General features: G+C 48.0%; 1 protein-coding gene across 1 annotated transcript in view; it reads left to right on the forward strand.

Moving 5' to 3' along the window:
• The window catches only part of ADAM19 (ADAM metallopeptidase domain 19), an 88,525-nt gene that overhangs the window by 32,328 nt on the left and 38,162 nt on the right, over positions 1-18,035 (forward strand). The window contains exons 4-7 of the mRNA XM_060008455.1: positions 1,353-1,431; positions 6,690-6,766; positions 15,808-16,000; positions 16,675-16,740. Coding sequence (XP_059864438.1) covers positions 1,353-1,431; positions 6,690-6,766; positions 15,808-16,000; positions 16,675-16,740 — 415 coding nt within the window. The remainder of the gene's footprint in view (positions 1-1,352; positions 1,432-6,689; positions 6,767-15,807; positions 16,001-16,674; positions 16,741-18,035) is intronic.

Raw genomic sequence — 18,035 nt, forward strand, 5'->3', positions numbered from 1 at the left:
CGTAATTCCCTGAGATAACCACCATTAACGACGGGCGTGCCCTCCTCCAGCTGTTGTTGATGCATGCACTAGTGTGTACTGCTGTTACTTTTTCATTAAAAGGGATTTAAAAAGTACATACTTTCCTGAAATTTATTGTCTTTATCTAACTCCATTTTAGACATCTTTCCACATTAGTAGATATAGATCCACTTAATTCTTTTTTGTTAGATTTCAATTTTTAGTGGTGCCTTCCATTACAAACTTTGCCCCCTGACCACGATTTTCTTTAGATTCGTTCTGCTTTTAACGTGGCTGAGCTAGTTGAAGCGTCCATTTGGCTCTTTTGTCTTTTAACTTTCAGGGAAATTCTAAAAGCCTTATTTGAGGTCACCTTGCCTTTGGTGAGGGATTCTTTTTTTTTTTTTCTTTTTTGCGGTACGGGGGCCTCTCACTGCTGTGGCCTCTCCTGTTGCGGAGCACAGGCTCCGGACGCGCAGGCTCAGCGGCCATGGCTCACGGGCCCAGCCGCTCCATAGCACGTGGGATCTTCCCGGACCGGGGCAAGAACCAGTGTCCCCTGTATCGGCAGGTGGACTCTCAACCACTGCGCCACCAGGGAAGCCCTGGTGAGGGATTCTTAACCCCAGCTGGAAGAGGTCTGTGGCAAGAGAGAAACCAATGTCCAATTTTAGGAAAGAAAAAACAATATTGGAAGGGTAACACGTAAAACTACCAGGTCTCAGGGGATCTGTACCACTAGGTCTCAGAAAAGATGGGCAAAGGAAACTCCTGGAACCCATGCAGCAGGAACAGGAGCAGATGAATAGCTTCCATTTGTTAAGTTCTTGCAGCATTGCTCCATTGGCTTGGCTCGCGCCGAGGGCCACCCTTGGCCAAGGCCAGGTAGGATTCCTTGATTGACAGTCTTACCAAAACATGCAACAGGGAATAGGGGTTCCCTTAAAGAAAAATTGGGGTGCTGATACCAACAGTTGGTGGATACGCTGGAGAAATAATCAGTCAAGGTACACAATAGGGTCCATAGACCCTGGGAAATTTTGTGAATGTGTTTGCACATGTATTTTCCCAGGACCCAGAACGAGTTAAGATCTGAGATAACTGCTTTTGTGGTCAACTCTATCTGGTTGTGGCTGACTTAAGCGATGATCCCAATGAACACAAAGTTCATAACAAACTTCACTCTGTTTTTCTTTGTATTCCTTGAGCCGTTCCATAGGACTGCCTAGTTCCTTCTGTGTGGAGACGCTTGGGGTGGCTCTACCAAGTTTAGTTAGAATCACTGGCTGCTGTTCCCAGGACCGTGAAGTCCATCATCTAAGGAGACAAATGCCTGTTTTTATTCTTTTCAGGCACCTTTTTGCTCCAGCCTACACAGAAACCCAATATACTCCAAGTGGCAACCCTCGAACTACCACCCTGAAATCCGAGGTAAGTTCAGGTCAATATCTGTCAAGCAGATGCCCTATCCCAGACCCACCCCTAGGAAGTGAGGAGATGCTCAGTGGAGACAGTCCCTCCCCTGAAGAAATTGTTTCCCTGACTGAGACCCAGGGAGTGAGCAGGAGACACGAAATATGAATTTGTTTCGTAAGCGTACCCTCCCGTTTGCCGGCTAAAATGGTGAAACAAACAATATTTTAAGCAAGTTGCATCTGATTAAAGTTGATATAAATCGTTGTGAAGCATACATTTTCTTTGCTTTATGTTAATTACCCACATACTAACAAAAGTTTAAGTAAGAGAAATGATTTACTGGTAATCCTGTCATCTCACCCAGTCGGGTGTTTGTTTTTTTTTCATATGGACATGTAAGGTTTTGTACTCTGCCTTTTTTTTTTTTTTAAGATGTTGGGGGTAGGAGTTTATTAATTATTTTTTATTATTTATTTTTGCTGTGTTGGGTCTTCGTTTCTGTGCGAGGGCTTTCTCTGGTTGTGGCAAGCGGGGGCCACTCTTCATCGCAGTGCGCGGGCCTCTCACTATCGCGGCCTCCCCCGTTGCGGGGCACAGGCTCCAGGCACGCAGGCTCAGTAGTTGTGGCTCACAGGCTTAGTTGCTCCGCGGCATGTGTGATCCTCCCAGACCAGGGCTCGAACCCGTGTCCCCTGCATTAGCAGGCAGATTCTCAACCACTGCGCCACCAGGGAAGCCCTGTACTCTGCCTTTTTAATGTGGTTTTAGGATGTGAAGATTTTCTTATTTTGCTGCTATCTTCATATTGGGTATTTTTCCCCTCCAAGTTGAGTTTGGCTGTTTGCACAGAGATTTGTCATTTAAAAAATGGTGTTTCAGTTTTAGTCTTTTAGTTTGCTCCACCACACCATTTGGTCACTGGTGGACATTTAAGGTCATGAATCATACGCATTTCATGGTTTGCTAGCTTTTCCTACAGGGCACCTTTTAGAATTTGTAGGATTAGAGTGGTGGTTCTCCACTAGGAGTGATTTTGGTTTAAATCATTTCTTTTCCTTAAATTTTTGTTAAATATGTTGGTAATGAACATAAAGCAAAGGAAATATGCTTCGTGATGATTTATACCAATTTTAATCAGGTGCAATTACCCTAAAATATTCTATTTGTCTCTTTGACTGTTTTAGCCAACAAAGGAGGGGACCCTTGGCAATTTGTAGGCACAGTTTGGGTTATCATGACTGGGAGGTGGATGCTACTGGCATCTGGTGGGTAGGGATGCTGCCAATTACCCTACAATGCACAGGCCAGTCCTCCACAGCAGAGAATTATCTGGCCTCAAATGTCAATAGTGCCCAAGCTGAGACATTCTGGACTTGAGTGACCCTTCTGAGACTCTGTGCCAAAGAGCAGGGGTGAAGGAGAAGGGAAGACAGACTCCAGCAGAAGGAGCAGTCTTTTGCCTTTGGGGCTGGATGTCATGGGCTTTTGTGGTGTGCGTATCTGGGGGGTGTGGTGTGTAGGCAGCACGATGGGCTCCTCCCACAGCTTCCCATGACCCTGAGGTTCCCACGTGATCCAGTCTCTACAGTAGCCCTGCCGGAATGCAAAAGCCTAGAAGACAATGACAGCCACTAACAGTTGTTAGCAGCACAGATGAGTTTATCAGATCACCCCTGAATGAGGAGAGGGACACAGGACAGTTAGGTTTCGATGGGTCTAAGAGGTCTGTAGTAACTCGGTAGCTGAGGGGTTATGTTGGACCGTTGGGTGTGAAGATCAGGGCTGCCTTCTTCACCAAGACCTTCCTGGGGTGGGGGGATTGGCTGGTGCCCACGGGAGGCAAGTAGGCTCTGTCTTCTCATCTCTGGGAAGGCTGGCCAGCTGTGGCTCCACACCTTCTTCAAGGCCCCTTGGTTGAAACTTCTTCCTCCCTTGAGACTTCTGTTCTCTGTCTCCAGCTCGGTGAGGAAGGGACAGACATGCCTCAAAAGCCCCTCGCCATTATGACCTCACAAAGCACCCTCCTCTGGGCTTGGCTTCTGCACTTCTGTGCTGAAGAATGGGTCTCAGTTCTCTGAGTTTGCCATGAGCTCATGCTTCCTGCTACGAAAGCCCCCTCAGGGTGGCCCCCTCAGGCTGAGAATCTGGGAAGGAATGCGATGACTTCATGGCTGTTGTGTACTTGTTCTTTGTGCTCTCAGGGTTAGGCAGAGATGTTGTGAGGGCCTTTGAGAAACAGAGGACAGTGAGAGAACTTCCCCTCCCTCCCAGAGAGCCCCTCCTTCCTGAAGGTCTCGTTGACTGAAGCACAGAAGCACATCTCGCCTGAAGCATGGGATGCCTCTTTGTTTTCTTACATCCCCTGCTCCTGGGCTCTTGCAAAGCCCCCCACCCAGCCCCAGGGGGCTTCCAGTCAGCTTTCTTACTTGGGAGCTGAAGACTCCAAGAGAAATGGGAATGGAATAAACCACTTAGCCTCGCTTGACCCAAATGTTGCGGATCACACTCTCCTACCAAACTTGGCCAGGGGTAGTGGGATTTGTGGGAACCTTATCCAACCCATTGCTGGGCCTGTGGGCTCCAGCCCTGATCTAGGTCAGATCACTGGGGGAATGGTCTGTGAGTGTGTTCCAATAGAACGAGTTGCAGAGTTTGGGGTCTGAAGCCAGGGTTTTAGTCTTGGCTTTAACTAGCTGTGTGACCTGAAAAACCCTTTTGACCACACTAGTGTTGAGTTTCCTCATCTGAAAATTGGATATACTAAGATCTGACTCTCAGGGCTGTGGAAGGGTAAGATGAATCACTGATTTTTATGGGAATTTATAAACATCTCTTCCAACGCCACATCTTACGTATGAGGAAATTGAGGGGAGAAGAGAAAAAGGAACATGCCGAAGTCAAGATAACCAGTGAGAGGCAAGGCTTAGACTAGTACCTCCAGTTGGTGCTGGAAGATAATAGAGCTTTGACAAACTAAGTTCCATGCACTTTGCTGGGTCTGCTTTTGCTAAGAGAGACAGAGCATGGAGTCTGAAGTCAGGCTGCTGGGGTTTGAATCTCCACTTTGCCGTGTGGCCCTGTGAATGACCTAAAACCTCTCCAACTTTTAGTTCCCCCTTTTAAAAAATGAGAATAAGAGTATCTACCTCATAAGGCTGTGGTCAGAATTAAAGGGAAAAACATCATGTAAATTGTTTATCCAGGAGCAAGAGCTGCGTGGATGTTAGCTCTTACTGTTAATAACAGTAAATGGCAGCCATTATCATCACGTGCGGTGATGTGTGTGACAGCCCTTTGTAAAGTGTGCTGCGCTATACTCATGCCTAGAGCTGAGCAGAGGGTGGAACCAGAGAACGTAGCCGAATGGGTTAGCTGTCTCCTGGGTCACATGCTTGCCTGCTGGGGACCAAGGAACAACCACAATCAAGTGTGGTCCTGGTGATGGGTCACTCGGACTGTTGTTATGTAGGTGAATGCCAGAGATTCCCAACTGGCCCTGCTCAGGCCCAGGACGTTGGTGGGGAAAGATAAAGCTTCTGTGTCTGCAACTACGCAGTTTACATCCTTCTTAAGCCCTTTTTAAGAACCTGGCTCTGCCCTGGAGACTTTACCTTCTTTCTCTTCGGACCAGCTTATCTCTTTTGACCTTTTGGGAAGAAGCTTGTAGGAATGTGTCCCTTGTTATCACCCGTTGGTGTGCTGGGAACAGTCCTGGTTTGTGTCCGTCTGTCTGGTTTAGCACTTTATCACTCTCAACGGGGTCCTGGTTTGCCTCATAAATGCTCTGGCTACCCTACTTATCAAACACTCTGCTGGCACCTCGAACTTTATTTCAAGCCCTTCTTCATGATTTGTAATTTATCTTTGTATGGCTTTTAAACTAATATTGGCTCTCACAAGACCCTAAGTCCTACGAAGGCTGGAGCTGTGTCTGTTGCTCGCTGTTGTGTCTCGGGGCCTAGTCCTGGGCCTAGCACAGAGTGGTTTGTAGCCATGAGGAATCCAGCCGGGTTCGGAAGACCAGATGGCCGTGAGATGCCCTGGCTAGAAAGCAGCAGCAGACCTGCAAGCGTCCATGGACACAGGTGCCAAATCAAGTCTGCTCCAGGCGGGTAGGGATTCAAGGGGAGCAGGGAGGATGGGGGATAGACCAGTGCCATCAACTTGGAGGTTTAAAACAACAGAAATGTGTTCTCTCGTAGTTCTGAAGGCTAGAAGCCCAAAATCAAGGTTATGCTCCCTCTGTCGTCTCTAGGGAAGGATCCTTCCTCGCCTCTTCCAGCTTCTAGTGGCTCCTGGCCACGCCTGGTGCTTCTTGGCTTCTAGTTTTGTCTAATCTCTGCCTCCGTCTGCACATGGCCTTTCTCTTTGTGTGTGTGTGTCTCTCTGTGTCCTCTCTTCTTTTTATAAGAATACTAGTTCAGTATTGCCTCATCTTAATTTAATTACATCTGCAAAGACCCTATTCCAAATAAGATCACATTCTGAGGTTCTGGGTAGACATGAATTTTGCGGGGGACAGTGTTCAGTCCTTACGGGGGGGTCAAAGATGTGAGTCTAGTGGGGAGGCAGGCTTTTGAGAAGCCAGTGTTTCCTGTGGCCAGCATCGTGTCATAGAAAGACATCTGAGGGACTTCCCTGGTGGTGCAGTGGTTAAGAATCTGCCTGCCAATGCAGGGGACAGGTTCGAGCCCTGCTCCGGGAAGATCCCACATGCCGCAGAGCAACTAAGCCCATGCACCACAACTACTGAGCCCGTGATCTAGAGCCTGCGAGCCACAACTACTGAGCCCACGTGCCACAACTACTGAAGCCCACGTGCCTAGAGCCTGTGCTCCACAACAAGAGAAACCAGCGCAATGAGAAGCCCGTGCAATGCAACGAAGAGTAGCCCTCGCTCGCTACAACTAGAGAAAGCCCGCGCGCAGCAACGAAGACCCAACGCAGCCAAAAATAAATAAATAAACTGTTTCTCTGAAAAAAAAAAAAAGAGATCTGAAATCCTGGGTTCCGCAACTAGCAGTGAGACCTGCGGCAAATCTCTTTGCTCCTCTGAGCCTTAGCTTCTTCATCTTTTCAGTGAGGATGATGGCATCTGCCCTGTCCCACCGCCCAGGAACATTGCGAGGGTCAAACAAAACGGTGGCTTAGAAAGCTCTTTGCAGACTGTAAGCTTAGGGTAGGCATATAATCATCCCTGACTTTCACGAGACGCTAACATTGCCGTGCTTATCAGTATCCTGTGGTCTGACCACCCACTTTCTCCACGCTAGGATCACTGCTTTTACCATGGGACGGTGAGGAAGGCAGAACAGTCCAGTGTCACGCTCAGCACCTGCCGGGGAATGAGGTAAGAGGCCCTGACAGTGCTGGGTGGGGCGCACCTGAGACTCTCCCCAGCAATGGAATTTTTTAAGCTAAGCGGGGCTGGCCTTGGGCAGGGACTTTGAGAAGCTGTCTGTCGAGAATGTATGCAAGCCAGCTCTGAGAAGGGCTGAGCTTGGGAGGGACAAGGGAAGTAATCCTTTGATGATGGTGACGGTAAAAATAATAACGTTAATAATAGATAACCCACAGATTCACTGGGGATTGAGCAGACTCTTTCCTGAGGAGCTTGAGGTTTTATTATTATTTAGGTGTGGTGAAGCCCACAGAGCAGGAGACAACTGCCGTTGAAAAGACACTTTATTGTACTCAAGATCCCAGGAGGAGGGGCACGCCATGCTGGGGCTGGGGCACAGGGCAGCACAGGGGTCAGTCAGGAGGCAGACGGGGGAGAGGGAACGTGGGCAAGAGTCTTTATTGTGGTTTCTGTGGAAAGGAACAGGAAAGGCAGGGTAAGCAGGCTTAGGATTGGCTAGTTTGAATAATTTTGGTGGGATCTGGGGCATGGGGCTGTCCCTAGTTGTCTGGTACCTGGCCCTGGGGTGAACAGGCCCGGGGAGGTGGGCAGCCCAGAGAGTGAGAAGCCCATTGGAAAGGCATGCTGTGCTCACTGGTGAGTTACCATCTGTAGGAATTGGCTAACCCTGGGGGCAGGAGCAAGGTCCCAGTGTCAAAGCACCAGGATATAGGAAATAGAAGACATGGTTCATACACTTGAAATTGATGAATTTGAGCATTTATTCCCACGTCTCCTTTGCTCTTCTCTGGTAGATGTGCTTATAGGAGGCAAAAAAGGAAATGGGCAGCTAGTGAAAAGAGCAGGAAGAGAAGGGAGAAGCAGGGATAATCTTCAAGACAGAAAATGAACTGAAAAGTTCCAATGAGGGGGCGTGTTGGAAAGAGAGTGACTTCATTCTCTGAGCCAGACGACCTGGCTTTGAGCAAGTAGCAGTTGACCAGAGGGGTGACCTTGGACCTTGATGGTCTCTTTTGTAAAATGTGGATAAGGGAAATATATATCTGTCGTGTTGTGAGGATTGCACGTGCTAATAGATATCTAACGTTTAGAACTGGCCAGTATATACAAACACTCAGTCACCTCCCAGACCCGTGCTTCCTGGGCGGGGCCCGCAGCGGGGCACCATCAGTATCACCTGGGAGCTTGTTCAAAATGTAGTATCTTAGGTCCCACCCAGACCTACTGGATTGTAACCTGTATTTTTACCAAGATCCCCAGGTGATACGTGTGCACGTTATAGTTTATACCTGAGAATATGTGTTCCTTGAGAATATGAATTCTATCTCAATATCTGTTGCTCTCCTCCAGCCTACCCTGGTGCTTTGCATATAGTAGGATCTATACATGTATGTTGGAGTAATAAAAATCATTTATTTAGACTCTTCCCACCCTCCCCTCCTTTTGGAAAAGAGATGATGATCTGAAAAACCTGTGTTCTAATTGCCTATACTAATTGCCTGGGTTTTAATTGCCTATACTATGTGGTACCTATACCCAGTGTGTTGATAACCTAGCTCTATGAAAACAAAAAGAAAAAAAAAAAGCACTGATATGTAGCATCTGCCAGTATGCTGGTAAAAATATTCCCACCATGACCAATTCAAAGCTATCAACATGATGTTACTGAAGGCAGCATTGGGCAGATACGCACACGTTGGCCCTCATGAGCCAGTAGGAGGTGTTGCCACTGTGTACCCTTCCTCTCTCTTGATCGATTGAGCCAATGATTGTTTCTTTCATTCAGCAAATTAACAGTGGGTGTCTGCTCTATGCCCATGTCCTACACGGGTGGAGGGAAGACAGGCATATAAAAGTAATTTCCTGAGCCCTCAGTTTCTCATCTGTAAAGTGGGCATGGATGATAGGCATGGTAGAGAATGTTAAGTGCTGTATTAACGCTACAGCATGCAGACGGGATTATTATCATCCTATAACAGTGAAACCATGCTAAGATTCACCCAGGCTCGCATGCCAATGTGAGGCCCATCATGCTGCCGATCCCACGTGTTTGTTTATAAATCGAGCCATGTCTCATCTGTAAGGCTTCATGGTGAGCTGGCCGGAGGGGATTAGGCAGGAAACAAGCTTTGGCTGGGAGGCCATAACAGAGACCCCAAATCCCCTGCTCAAGTGACCTGATTGAGCCTAGCCAACTGGCCTTCCAGTGGTGTTTACAGGCCCAGTCGTCTGCAGTCTGCAAGGGAACAGCATCTGTCCCAAGAAGGAGGAAAGGGAACATGCGGGTGTGACTTGCTTCTCTCTGCCTATTCCTCTGTCCTCTTGGTCTGGCGCAGTGGGAATTTGGCTTGGCCTCTTGTACATCATTCCCACAGCTGTGCTGATAGGGGGGAACTGGGTGAGCCGTCCATGTGTTTCTATTTTGCACGCTTCCCTTTTATGGGGTCCACCCGCCTTATTTTCCCAGCCTTCTCACTACACACCTTAAGAAACCAAGGGTGTCTGTGGGCCCGACTGATTTAAGAGCTGGAGACGCCTGGCAGATGGCTCGATTCAGACTCTGGAGTAGGAGCAGCTGTAGCAGCAGCAGGCTTCAAACCCGCGGAACGCGGAACACTCCAGTCGCCCCCCACTAAGGCTCATAAAGCGATGCTGCAATGGAAAATCTCCATAGCGATTGTGCTTCTCTCCTGGAAACATGCTCTTTGTGATTGGAGAAAATAGGTAGGATTTATACCAAGTGGGCTCTTCAGGCTGATGATACAAATACAGAGGAATCCAGCTGAGTTTCTAGATTGTTGCTGGGCGTCCTCTTCTCTCCAAAGCAGTTCTTTAGGCTCATTTAATTGAAGAGGTAATACGGGATCATAGTAAAAATACATTCAAATAATACAAGAGCGTACAATGAAAGAGTACGCTTCCTGTTTCCCGAATCCCCCCTCCCCAGAGGCAGCCATTGTTACCAGTTTCTTGTGTATCCTTTTAGAAATCTTCCTTCCAGAAAGGAACATGGGTATGTAATATAATGCTCTGTAATCTTGTTTAGGCCCCTGACCCTGAATAGAGTGGCAGCTCTGGATATTTATAAACTACACCAATGAAACGATGTGGCACACCATTTCCTAGGGGTGTTTAGTGTCCATACTCCCCAAGCCTGTCTCCTATGAAGGACTCATCTAAATGTCCTATACGATGTCTTGTGTGCACAAATGCTTTGCAAATTAACATAAAGTATAAATTTTAGGAGCAACGATTATTTGTGAAGAAATCTAGACATGACTGGGTTGAGGTGTCCTTGACTGAACCTGTGGGATTTGACAGACACTGGGCGTGCGTGTACGTGTGTGTGTGTGTGCGCACATGTGTGTCCAACTCACTGTCTATCAGCAGGAGAGGTATTGATTGCAGTAAAAACATTTTTTAAACCTGATTGGTCACTTTGTTTGTAAAGAAAGCGCTTGAAGATTATCATTACGTAACTAATGAGGGTGCTAAACATCCAAATAATACTGGAGCATAAAACTAAAAGAAGTGAAAGTTCTTTATCCTGTCCTGCCCTTTCAATCAATCTCATTCCCCATCTGTAATCTGTTGGGGAGTATACATAATTGAAATACATAATTATGTGTATATATGATTTTTTAATCCAAGGGAGATTGGTTATAGGGTTATACATACCATTCTGTAATTTGTTTTTTTTCTTTTTCCAGTTTAACATTATGTCGTAAGCACGCATAGATCTAGCTCATTCTTTTAATGGCTGTATAGTATCTTAAGTACTAATGTCTGGCAAGTTTAATTACATAGAAAGTCTTTCAAAGACATACAGTAGATCACCTGTAGTCATCTATTTGATGTATCACTCTTTTTTTTTTTTTGTGGTACGCGGGCCTCTCACTGTTGTGGCCTCTCCCGTTGCGGAGCACGGGCTCCGGACGTGCAGGCTCAGCGGCCATGGCTCATGGGCCCAGCCGCTCTGCAGCATGTGGGATCTTCCCGGACCGGGGCACGAACCCGTGTCCCCTGCATCGGCAGGCGGACTCTCAACCACTGCGCCACCAGGGAAGCCCTGATGCATCACTCTTATAGCAGATCTGTCCTCAAAACCCTGGGGCCCATACTCACTGTGGTTATACCTTACCCCAGGTCCCTGGACTCAGACTTTGTGGGAGAGAGAGGATATGAAATTAAGAGTGTGCACAGGAGGATGTGTGTGAACGTTATGTGATGGCTTAGAAGGAGCTCACATTTAGAGTCAAGCGACCTGAGTTTCAGATCTAGCTCCATACCTCCCCCTGTTTCCTCCCCCCATGGAAAGCTCCATGATCTCTGAGCTTTCCTCCCCCTGTTTCATTTCATTTCCTCCTTGTCTTTGCCTTGGCCAGCTCAGCTCTCTAGATGATGCCCACGGTGCAGGGGGCTGCTGAGTCCTGGGTGGGAGGCTGAGGGTGGTGTCATGGCTCCGCCCATGAGTAAGGAGCCTGGATGTCAGGAGACCTGGGATCTGCCCCCAGCTCTAACAGTAGCTCACTAGGTGACCTTGGGCAAGTTCCTACTTCTCTGGGCTTTGGTTCCTCTTATCTGAGAAAGCAGGGTAGACAAGACCATGGAAAGGACTCTTCAGTGTAGAAATGTCTGTGCTGCAGAGAGAGTGGGCAGAGTTTCCAGGAGGTGGGGCGCCTGGGACAGAAGGAGCCAGTCCATGCCTATCTGCCCTTTTGCCAAGGAGAGGCGTGACCCTTTCCCATTTGAATACCTGGCCTTCCTTCTGCAGAACAGATAAGAAATGCTACCTCTGTGTCAAGCATAGAGTAAGCGCTCACAGGGCAGCATCAGGTTTTGTCAGGTGTAGATTCTGGGGCCAGGCAGTTCCTGGTATAAAACCTGACAGGTTGCTTCAGTTCCCTAGCATCAGTTTTCTCACCTGTAAAATGGGAGCAACAATAGTGACATCATTGGTGGATTTACATGAGGTGATCAGTGCAACTTCCTTGAGATCAGGGACTTTTTTTTTGTTTTCCTATCACGCTGCATCCCCGGTGCCTAGAACTGTTCCTGTCACACAGTACGTGCTCAATACATATGTGCTGAATGGCTACTGAATAAGGTGCCTTGTACCCTGCCTTGTGTATCATACATGCTCAATGACTATTAGCTATCCTTTTTAAATATTACCCTAATTATTAGTAAACATTGCCTCTTACTTCAGTCAACTGTCATAGCAGCCCTGTGAGAGGGGAAGCTTTGTTGAGTAACTTAGCCCAAAGCTAGCAGACAGCAGAGCCGGAATTTAAATCCAGGTGTGTCCCACTCCTGAGCCCATGCTCTCCACTTGTGGCTTGCCACCCCATCCCAGAGGGACCACATCACCCGTGTGACCACGTCACCTCTGTGCTGCCTTTGAAGCTCCCTGTAACTCCTTCTCGCTTGCATGCAGATTTTGGGGGAAGGAAAGAAGTGTGACAGAGTGATTACCTCTTAGGGCAGCTCTGGATGTAGGCATGTAGGGTGTGTCCCCTTGGGTTCAGCTCTGAATGGACAAATTCCTAAGAAGCAGTTCTTGCCTAGTTCCTGGAAGGATGCATTTGAGCGAGTCTTGTAGTCATTCAGGGGTTAAACCTGCTGCCTGCCTGGCCTGCCCTGCCAGGGTTCCTCTGTACAATTTCATTTGTATCAAGCTCTCAACAATGAATAGCGTGTGAGGTCGCTCTCAACAATGAATAGCGTGTGAGGTCCTGGCCACCCAACCTCATGGGTCCCCCTCCCACGCACCCCACCCCACCCCCACCCCCCGCTAAGCTCTGCCAGTGCTTACATTTAGCAAATTAGATCAACTGAGACACTTAGAAGGAGAAAGGACTGGTGAGTGTTCAGGGGAGGGCAGCTAGCAGGGCTTGGGATTGGTGACAGTGAAGGGCCCTGGGCAGTAGATTCTCACAAATCCCCCCACTTTCAAAGCTGGGCTTCGCTCTGACATGCTAGGGCTTGCGCCAGCCTGTTCTCCATCCCCTGGCAGTCGGGAAGGTGGCAACTGTGACACAGGCGCGTTACCAGCAGCCGCAGCAGGGGCAGGGGAGGGGAGCGGCCGCAGAGTCCTATTGCTGGAAGGACCTTCAATGTCCTTCTGAGCTTGTGTTTCTCCAGTTATAATCTGCCCACTCCCTGGAACAGAATTGCTTAGAGCTCTGTGAAAAGACAGGGCCCTGCCAGAGGCTGGGCTCCAGGTCAAGGTTCCTGAGTGTGGCTGTGCAGGAGTTTCCTATGGGACTTGTTCACTTGCTCAGGCCTACAGAATCTGCATCTCCTAGGTGGGGCCTGGACATCTCCATTTTTAATGGAGAGTATTCTAATGGATACTGTAGAATATTCTAACGGATAGATCTGGGCGATTCGATCCTAAGATCTCTGACCCCTAGGTTTGGAACTCACTGATAGAGGCAGATAGCATAGAAGTTAAGGGCATGGGGTCCAGAGTCTGCCGGACCTTAAATCTTTGGCCCCAGAATACCCATGAGAGCTTGTTATTTAATCTCTCTGGAGCTCAGTTTCCTTATCTATCAGATGGGACCCATAATGGTGCTTTACAGCATTGATGTAAGAATGAAATAAGAATGACAATTATAAGCACAGGGCCTGGCATATAGTTAACTCTCAAAAAATGGTGTCCAAAAATGAGAAGTGGACTGACTGCCTCTCCCAGCTGGGGTCTTACTTCAGACAGGCCAGTTGGGTAATGGCTGATCAGGCCTCAGAGGAGAGTTGCTGATTCTTGTCACTTATAGCTACTCTACAGGGCTCTGGTGACAGAGGCAGTGTGAGGTCATGGTTAAGGTCTTGGGACCTAGAACCAGACTACTTAGGTTTTTACTGCCTGTGTGACTTTGGTCAGTTGATTAACCTCGCTGAGCCTTAGTTTTCTCGTTTGTAAAATGAGGATAATATTTGTAAGGATCATAGAAGTTGGTGTGAATAATAAAATACTCAGCACAGTGCCTGGTCCATAGTAAAGACTCAATCGTTTATAACCACCATGATTGTTGTTCACTGTGCACCAAACTTCTGTGTTGTCTCTGTCCTATTCGGCCTAGAGGCTTATTCAAGTGATGCCTGGTCAGTTGCACTGGAACTTTCCACCCACTGGGTGTTATCTCCACAGCCACAACCCAGTGCACACAAAGCCATCGGCTGGTTTGTAGTGTTTGTAGCCATTGGGGGAAACTGAGGTGACGGGGAGGGGCCTTGGTCAGCCAAGATGAGAAGATAGCTTGAGAACAGGATGCCCACAGCAGCTCTGCCCTCTGCCCTTTCCCGTCCGGACTCAGGAGCGGATGTGACCCTTGCTGTTTGTTCCACTCTCACCCCCAGCTGCACAGGCAGCCCATTGGGCGTCCCGCCGGGGGGCTGGTCTGGGATTGCTGCGTCAGCCTGGATGAGGTAGCCGGGAAGTCGTCAGGCTCCCTGGCACCGGAATGAGGTCAACCAGGGATGGATTCCAGGAAGGACTGCTGCTGATCAGGGCCTGGCGCTGTCTCTCCTGAGAGCATCACAGGCTCTTTCCAAAGGGCAAAACCTGGGCGGGGATCCGGAGGTGCTAGGGGCAGGGATGGAAGCCGAGACAGCCGAAGAGAGGTCCTGCCAGTTTGGAGTGGCAAAGACTGACTTGGCTACACTTTACCTTTTGAAATTTCTGAATGGATAGAGCCTGAGGTTTTGGAGCACACGAAATGATGTGGGGTCCCTGGGGTACATTGCTGGGACCTTCCTTCCCCAGGGCCCTGATAACATTCCCTTGCTCTAGTTTTCATCTCACGGTGTCAAGGATGGCAAATACCTGCTACGGGGGCCTCTGCTGTCCCTTCCATTGATTATTGGTGATAGCGATTGGTGATAAGCTGTGCACTCTTTCTCACTGAGTCCAGATAAAGCGCCCAGAAGCCTCATTGATGCAGCACCCCAGGCAGCAGCATCCAACATCAGTGTTAAGGGCGATGAAAGCTTTTTGCCTTTTCTGTTAACATACTGTAGTGATTTATTCCCATGTTCAGACTCTAAGCTCCGTGAGGGCAGGCATCTTGTCTGTCCTGTTCACTAGTCCATCCTCAGCAACTAGCACGATGCCTGGCACATAGCAGCAGCTCAGGAAGTATTTGTGGAATGAATGTCTGTCCTCCAATGGAATGTGAATTATACAAGGGCAGGGATTATGTCTAGATTACATCTAATACAGAGTAAGGGTTCAGTGAATGAAAAAATATAATGAATGAACACACATATTTATTCTGAGCTCAAGGCTAGTATCTGTAACCCAGAGAAAAGAGTAGTCATACATGCTTGGTTGTGGGTGTCACCTCACCGCAGAGCTGCCTTGCTGACACAGGGAAATTGGGGCTGGTAGGCATGCCATCAGTGATGTCTCTAGCTTTGGTTTCCAAGAGCAAGGACACTTGTCTTTCCATTTAATCATCCCAAGAGTCCTGTGAAGTTAGAAAATTATCATTTGCATTTACACTTGGGGAAACTGAGGCTTGGAGTGATTGAAGAGGTTTGTTGAAGAGCATTTGGCAATTTAATGTTGGAGCTAAGATTAGAACTTGGGTCTCCTCATCCTCAGGCCAGCATTCTTCCTCCAGTCACCAGACTGTCTTTTTCTCCGTCTATCAAGTTTTGACCTGAGATCTGTTGTATGCTATTTTTGGGTTTGGGAGGCTTTTTGGAATCCTAGTCCTGCCATCCTTTATGAGTATGAACTGTCCCTGGTCCAGCCCTTTTAGAACCTTCAAGCTTCTCTGTGATATGCTTTTGTACCCTGAAACCGTGCACCACATCTCACGTACATGTGCATTTCTCTGGAGAGGAAGTCTGAGTTTGCGTCAGATTCTCACCAAGGAGTGCACGACCCCATAATAAGATTAAGAAGCAATGATCAAAACCAACTGTGAAATTTTTTATAGGGGGAAACTGAGGCCTGAGCAAGGGACTTTTCCAGGACCATAATCTTTGACCAGAGATTCTATTTCTCCCGTCAACAGAGGACTGATTATGGTGAGCAGTAACCTCAGCTACATCATCGAGCCCCTCCCTGACAGCGAGGGCTACCACCTTATTTACAGATCCGAACATCTCAAGCTTCCCCCCAGGAACTGTGGGTTCGAGCACTCCAAGCCCACCGCCAGGGACTGGGTCCCTCAGTTTACAAACCAGACCAAGAAGCGACCTCGCAGGGTGAGTTTTTCTTAGCATGGGAGTTAGCCTGGGGATAGGCTTGTCCCTTCTGAGGACCCTTACCTTGGATCCAGGAGTATTTCTAAATTGAAGGGAGATGGCTAAGAAGGAGGAAATAGCTTTTTCCTCTTAGTCTAAGTCATTGTTGAGTGTGAGAAACCCTTGTTTTCGACAGAATAACAGCTTTGGGGGAAAACATTACTACCTTTAAAATAAGGTGCTGATTTCAGAAACTTTAAAATGTGAGAAAAAAATATACGCCTCCCTTTTTGGAATAGCCACTTAACCATGTGTGCAAAATGCTTGTATTTATTTATACCGAAAATAGAGGTATGTGGTTTAAATGTCTTTTGGGAACTTGACTGTCAGCATGTTCCCTCACGGTATGTCAGCCTCTGTTCTGTCTGCACTAGGCAGCCAGCTCGTTATTTCTGGAGACTAAAGGACTGGACCCGCTGTCCCAGAGCAGCCTCCCGCGATAACCAAGATGGCGGGCGGAAGGTGTAGTGAGGGTGATGATGAAGCGACCATAGCTGGGGTTGTCTCTAGATCCCAGGTACAAATTTAGTAAGGAGGGCCGCTGCTTATTAACTGCACCATTTCTGAGCAGTTTTTTGAAATGAGGTCAAGTCCACCATTTCTATAGCTCTGATCTGCTTATGTCTCTTTCTTAGATGAAAAGGGAAGATTTACACTCCATGAAGTATGTGGAGCTTTACCTTGTGGCTGATTATGAAGAGGTAAGGGGGAGGCAATGGGTTTTAGCAGAAAAATTGCTCTCTTGATAGCTTCCATTCCAGCCTTCAAACTGCTTTGGGGAAATACTAAAGCATTCCTCTTTTTCCGGTTTGTCATGTGATTTTGACCTTAAATCTGACCAAGGGCTCTTTTTGCTATTTTAAACATAGTTGGGAAAAAAACAAGGAGAAGTCTCTTCCAGCTCAGTGCATTAATCAGAACATCAGGATAAAGGATGTTATTTGGGTTAACATTTCTTAGACTGGGTCTGAAGACCCTTAGGTTTTGGTGCTTATTCTTTGGGAGAATAGAGATAGACCTGCCCCTCACATCACAGGGTTTACAGTAGCAGCACAAAAACTCTCCAGTTCCAAGTGTGATGACTGCTACAGGATGGTTCATTGTAGAGGATTAGAGTGCAGATAATGAATTGGGAAAAGCTTCCCAAGGCAGTGGTGTTGAAGCTGACTCCTAAAGAATGGATTCAGGCCCTACGGCCCATATTTGCCTAAATTAGCCGTATTTTAGCTCATTCTCACTTTATGTAGTGGCTCAACCACAGAACTGACATATCTTCTGGGCATGGAAGGTCAGATGAGCTGAGCACTCCCCACGTTCTCACACTGCACCTCGCCTGGGGCTCCCTTTCTGACAGAACTCATCACAGTTCCCATCTGTCACATACCATCCAAATGGGTTAGTGAGCGGCTCCCCCAGAGGAGCAATTCCACAGCACAGATCCTGGAGGCAGTGCAGGGAAGGGGGAAGAATACTAGACTTCGCGCTGGAAGAGCTGCCTTCCAGTGTTAGTGGCAGGAGGAGGTGGCCCTTGAGTGTCTGCAAGGACACGGAGTCGTTAACTGCGCAGAGACGCGGAGGTGAAGGGCTTTCCCAGGCCAAGGAAACATCTTTTGTTTTATATATATATATATATATATATATATATATTTCAATTTTATTTATTTATTTTTGGCTGCGTTGGGTCTTCGTTGCTGCGCGCGGGCTTTCTCTAGTTGCCGCGAGTGGTGGCTACTCTTCGTTGTGGTGCGCGGGCTTCTCACTGCAGTGGCTTCTCTTGTTGCAGAGCACGGGCTCTAGAGTGCAGGCTTCAATAGTTGTGGCGTGGGCTCAGTAGTTGTGGCCCGTGGGCTCTAGAGCGCAGGCTTCAGTAGTTGTGGCGCACGGGCTTAGTTGCTCCGTGGCATGTGGGTTCTTCCCGGACCAGGGCTTGAACCCGTGTGCCCTGCATTGGCAGGCGGATTCTTAACCACTGCGCCACCAGGGAAGCCCCGAGGAA

The sequence above is a fragment of the Delphinus delphis genome, chromosome 3, assembly GCF_949987515.2.
Source record: "Delphinus delphis chromosome 3, mDelDel1.2, whole genome shotgun sequence".
Taxonomy (NCBI): Eukaryota; Metazoa; Chordata; class Mammalia; order Artiodactyla; family Delphinidae; genus Delphinus; species Delphinus delphis.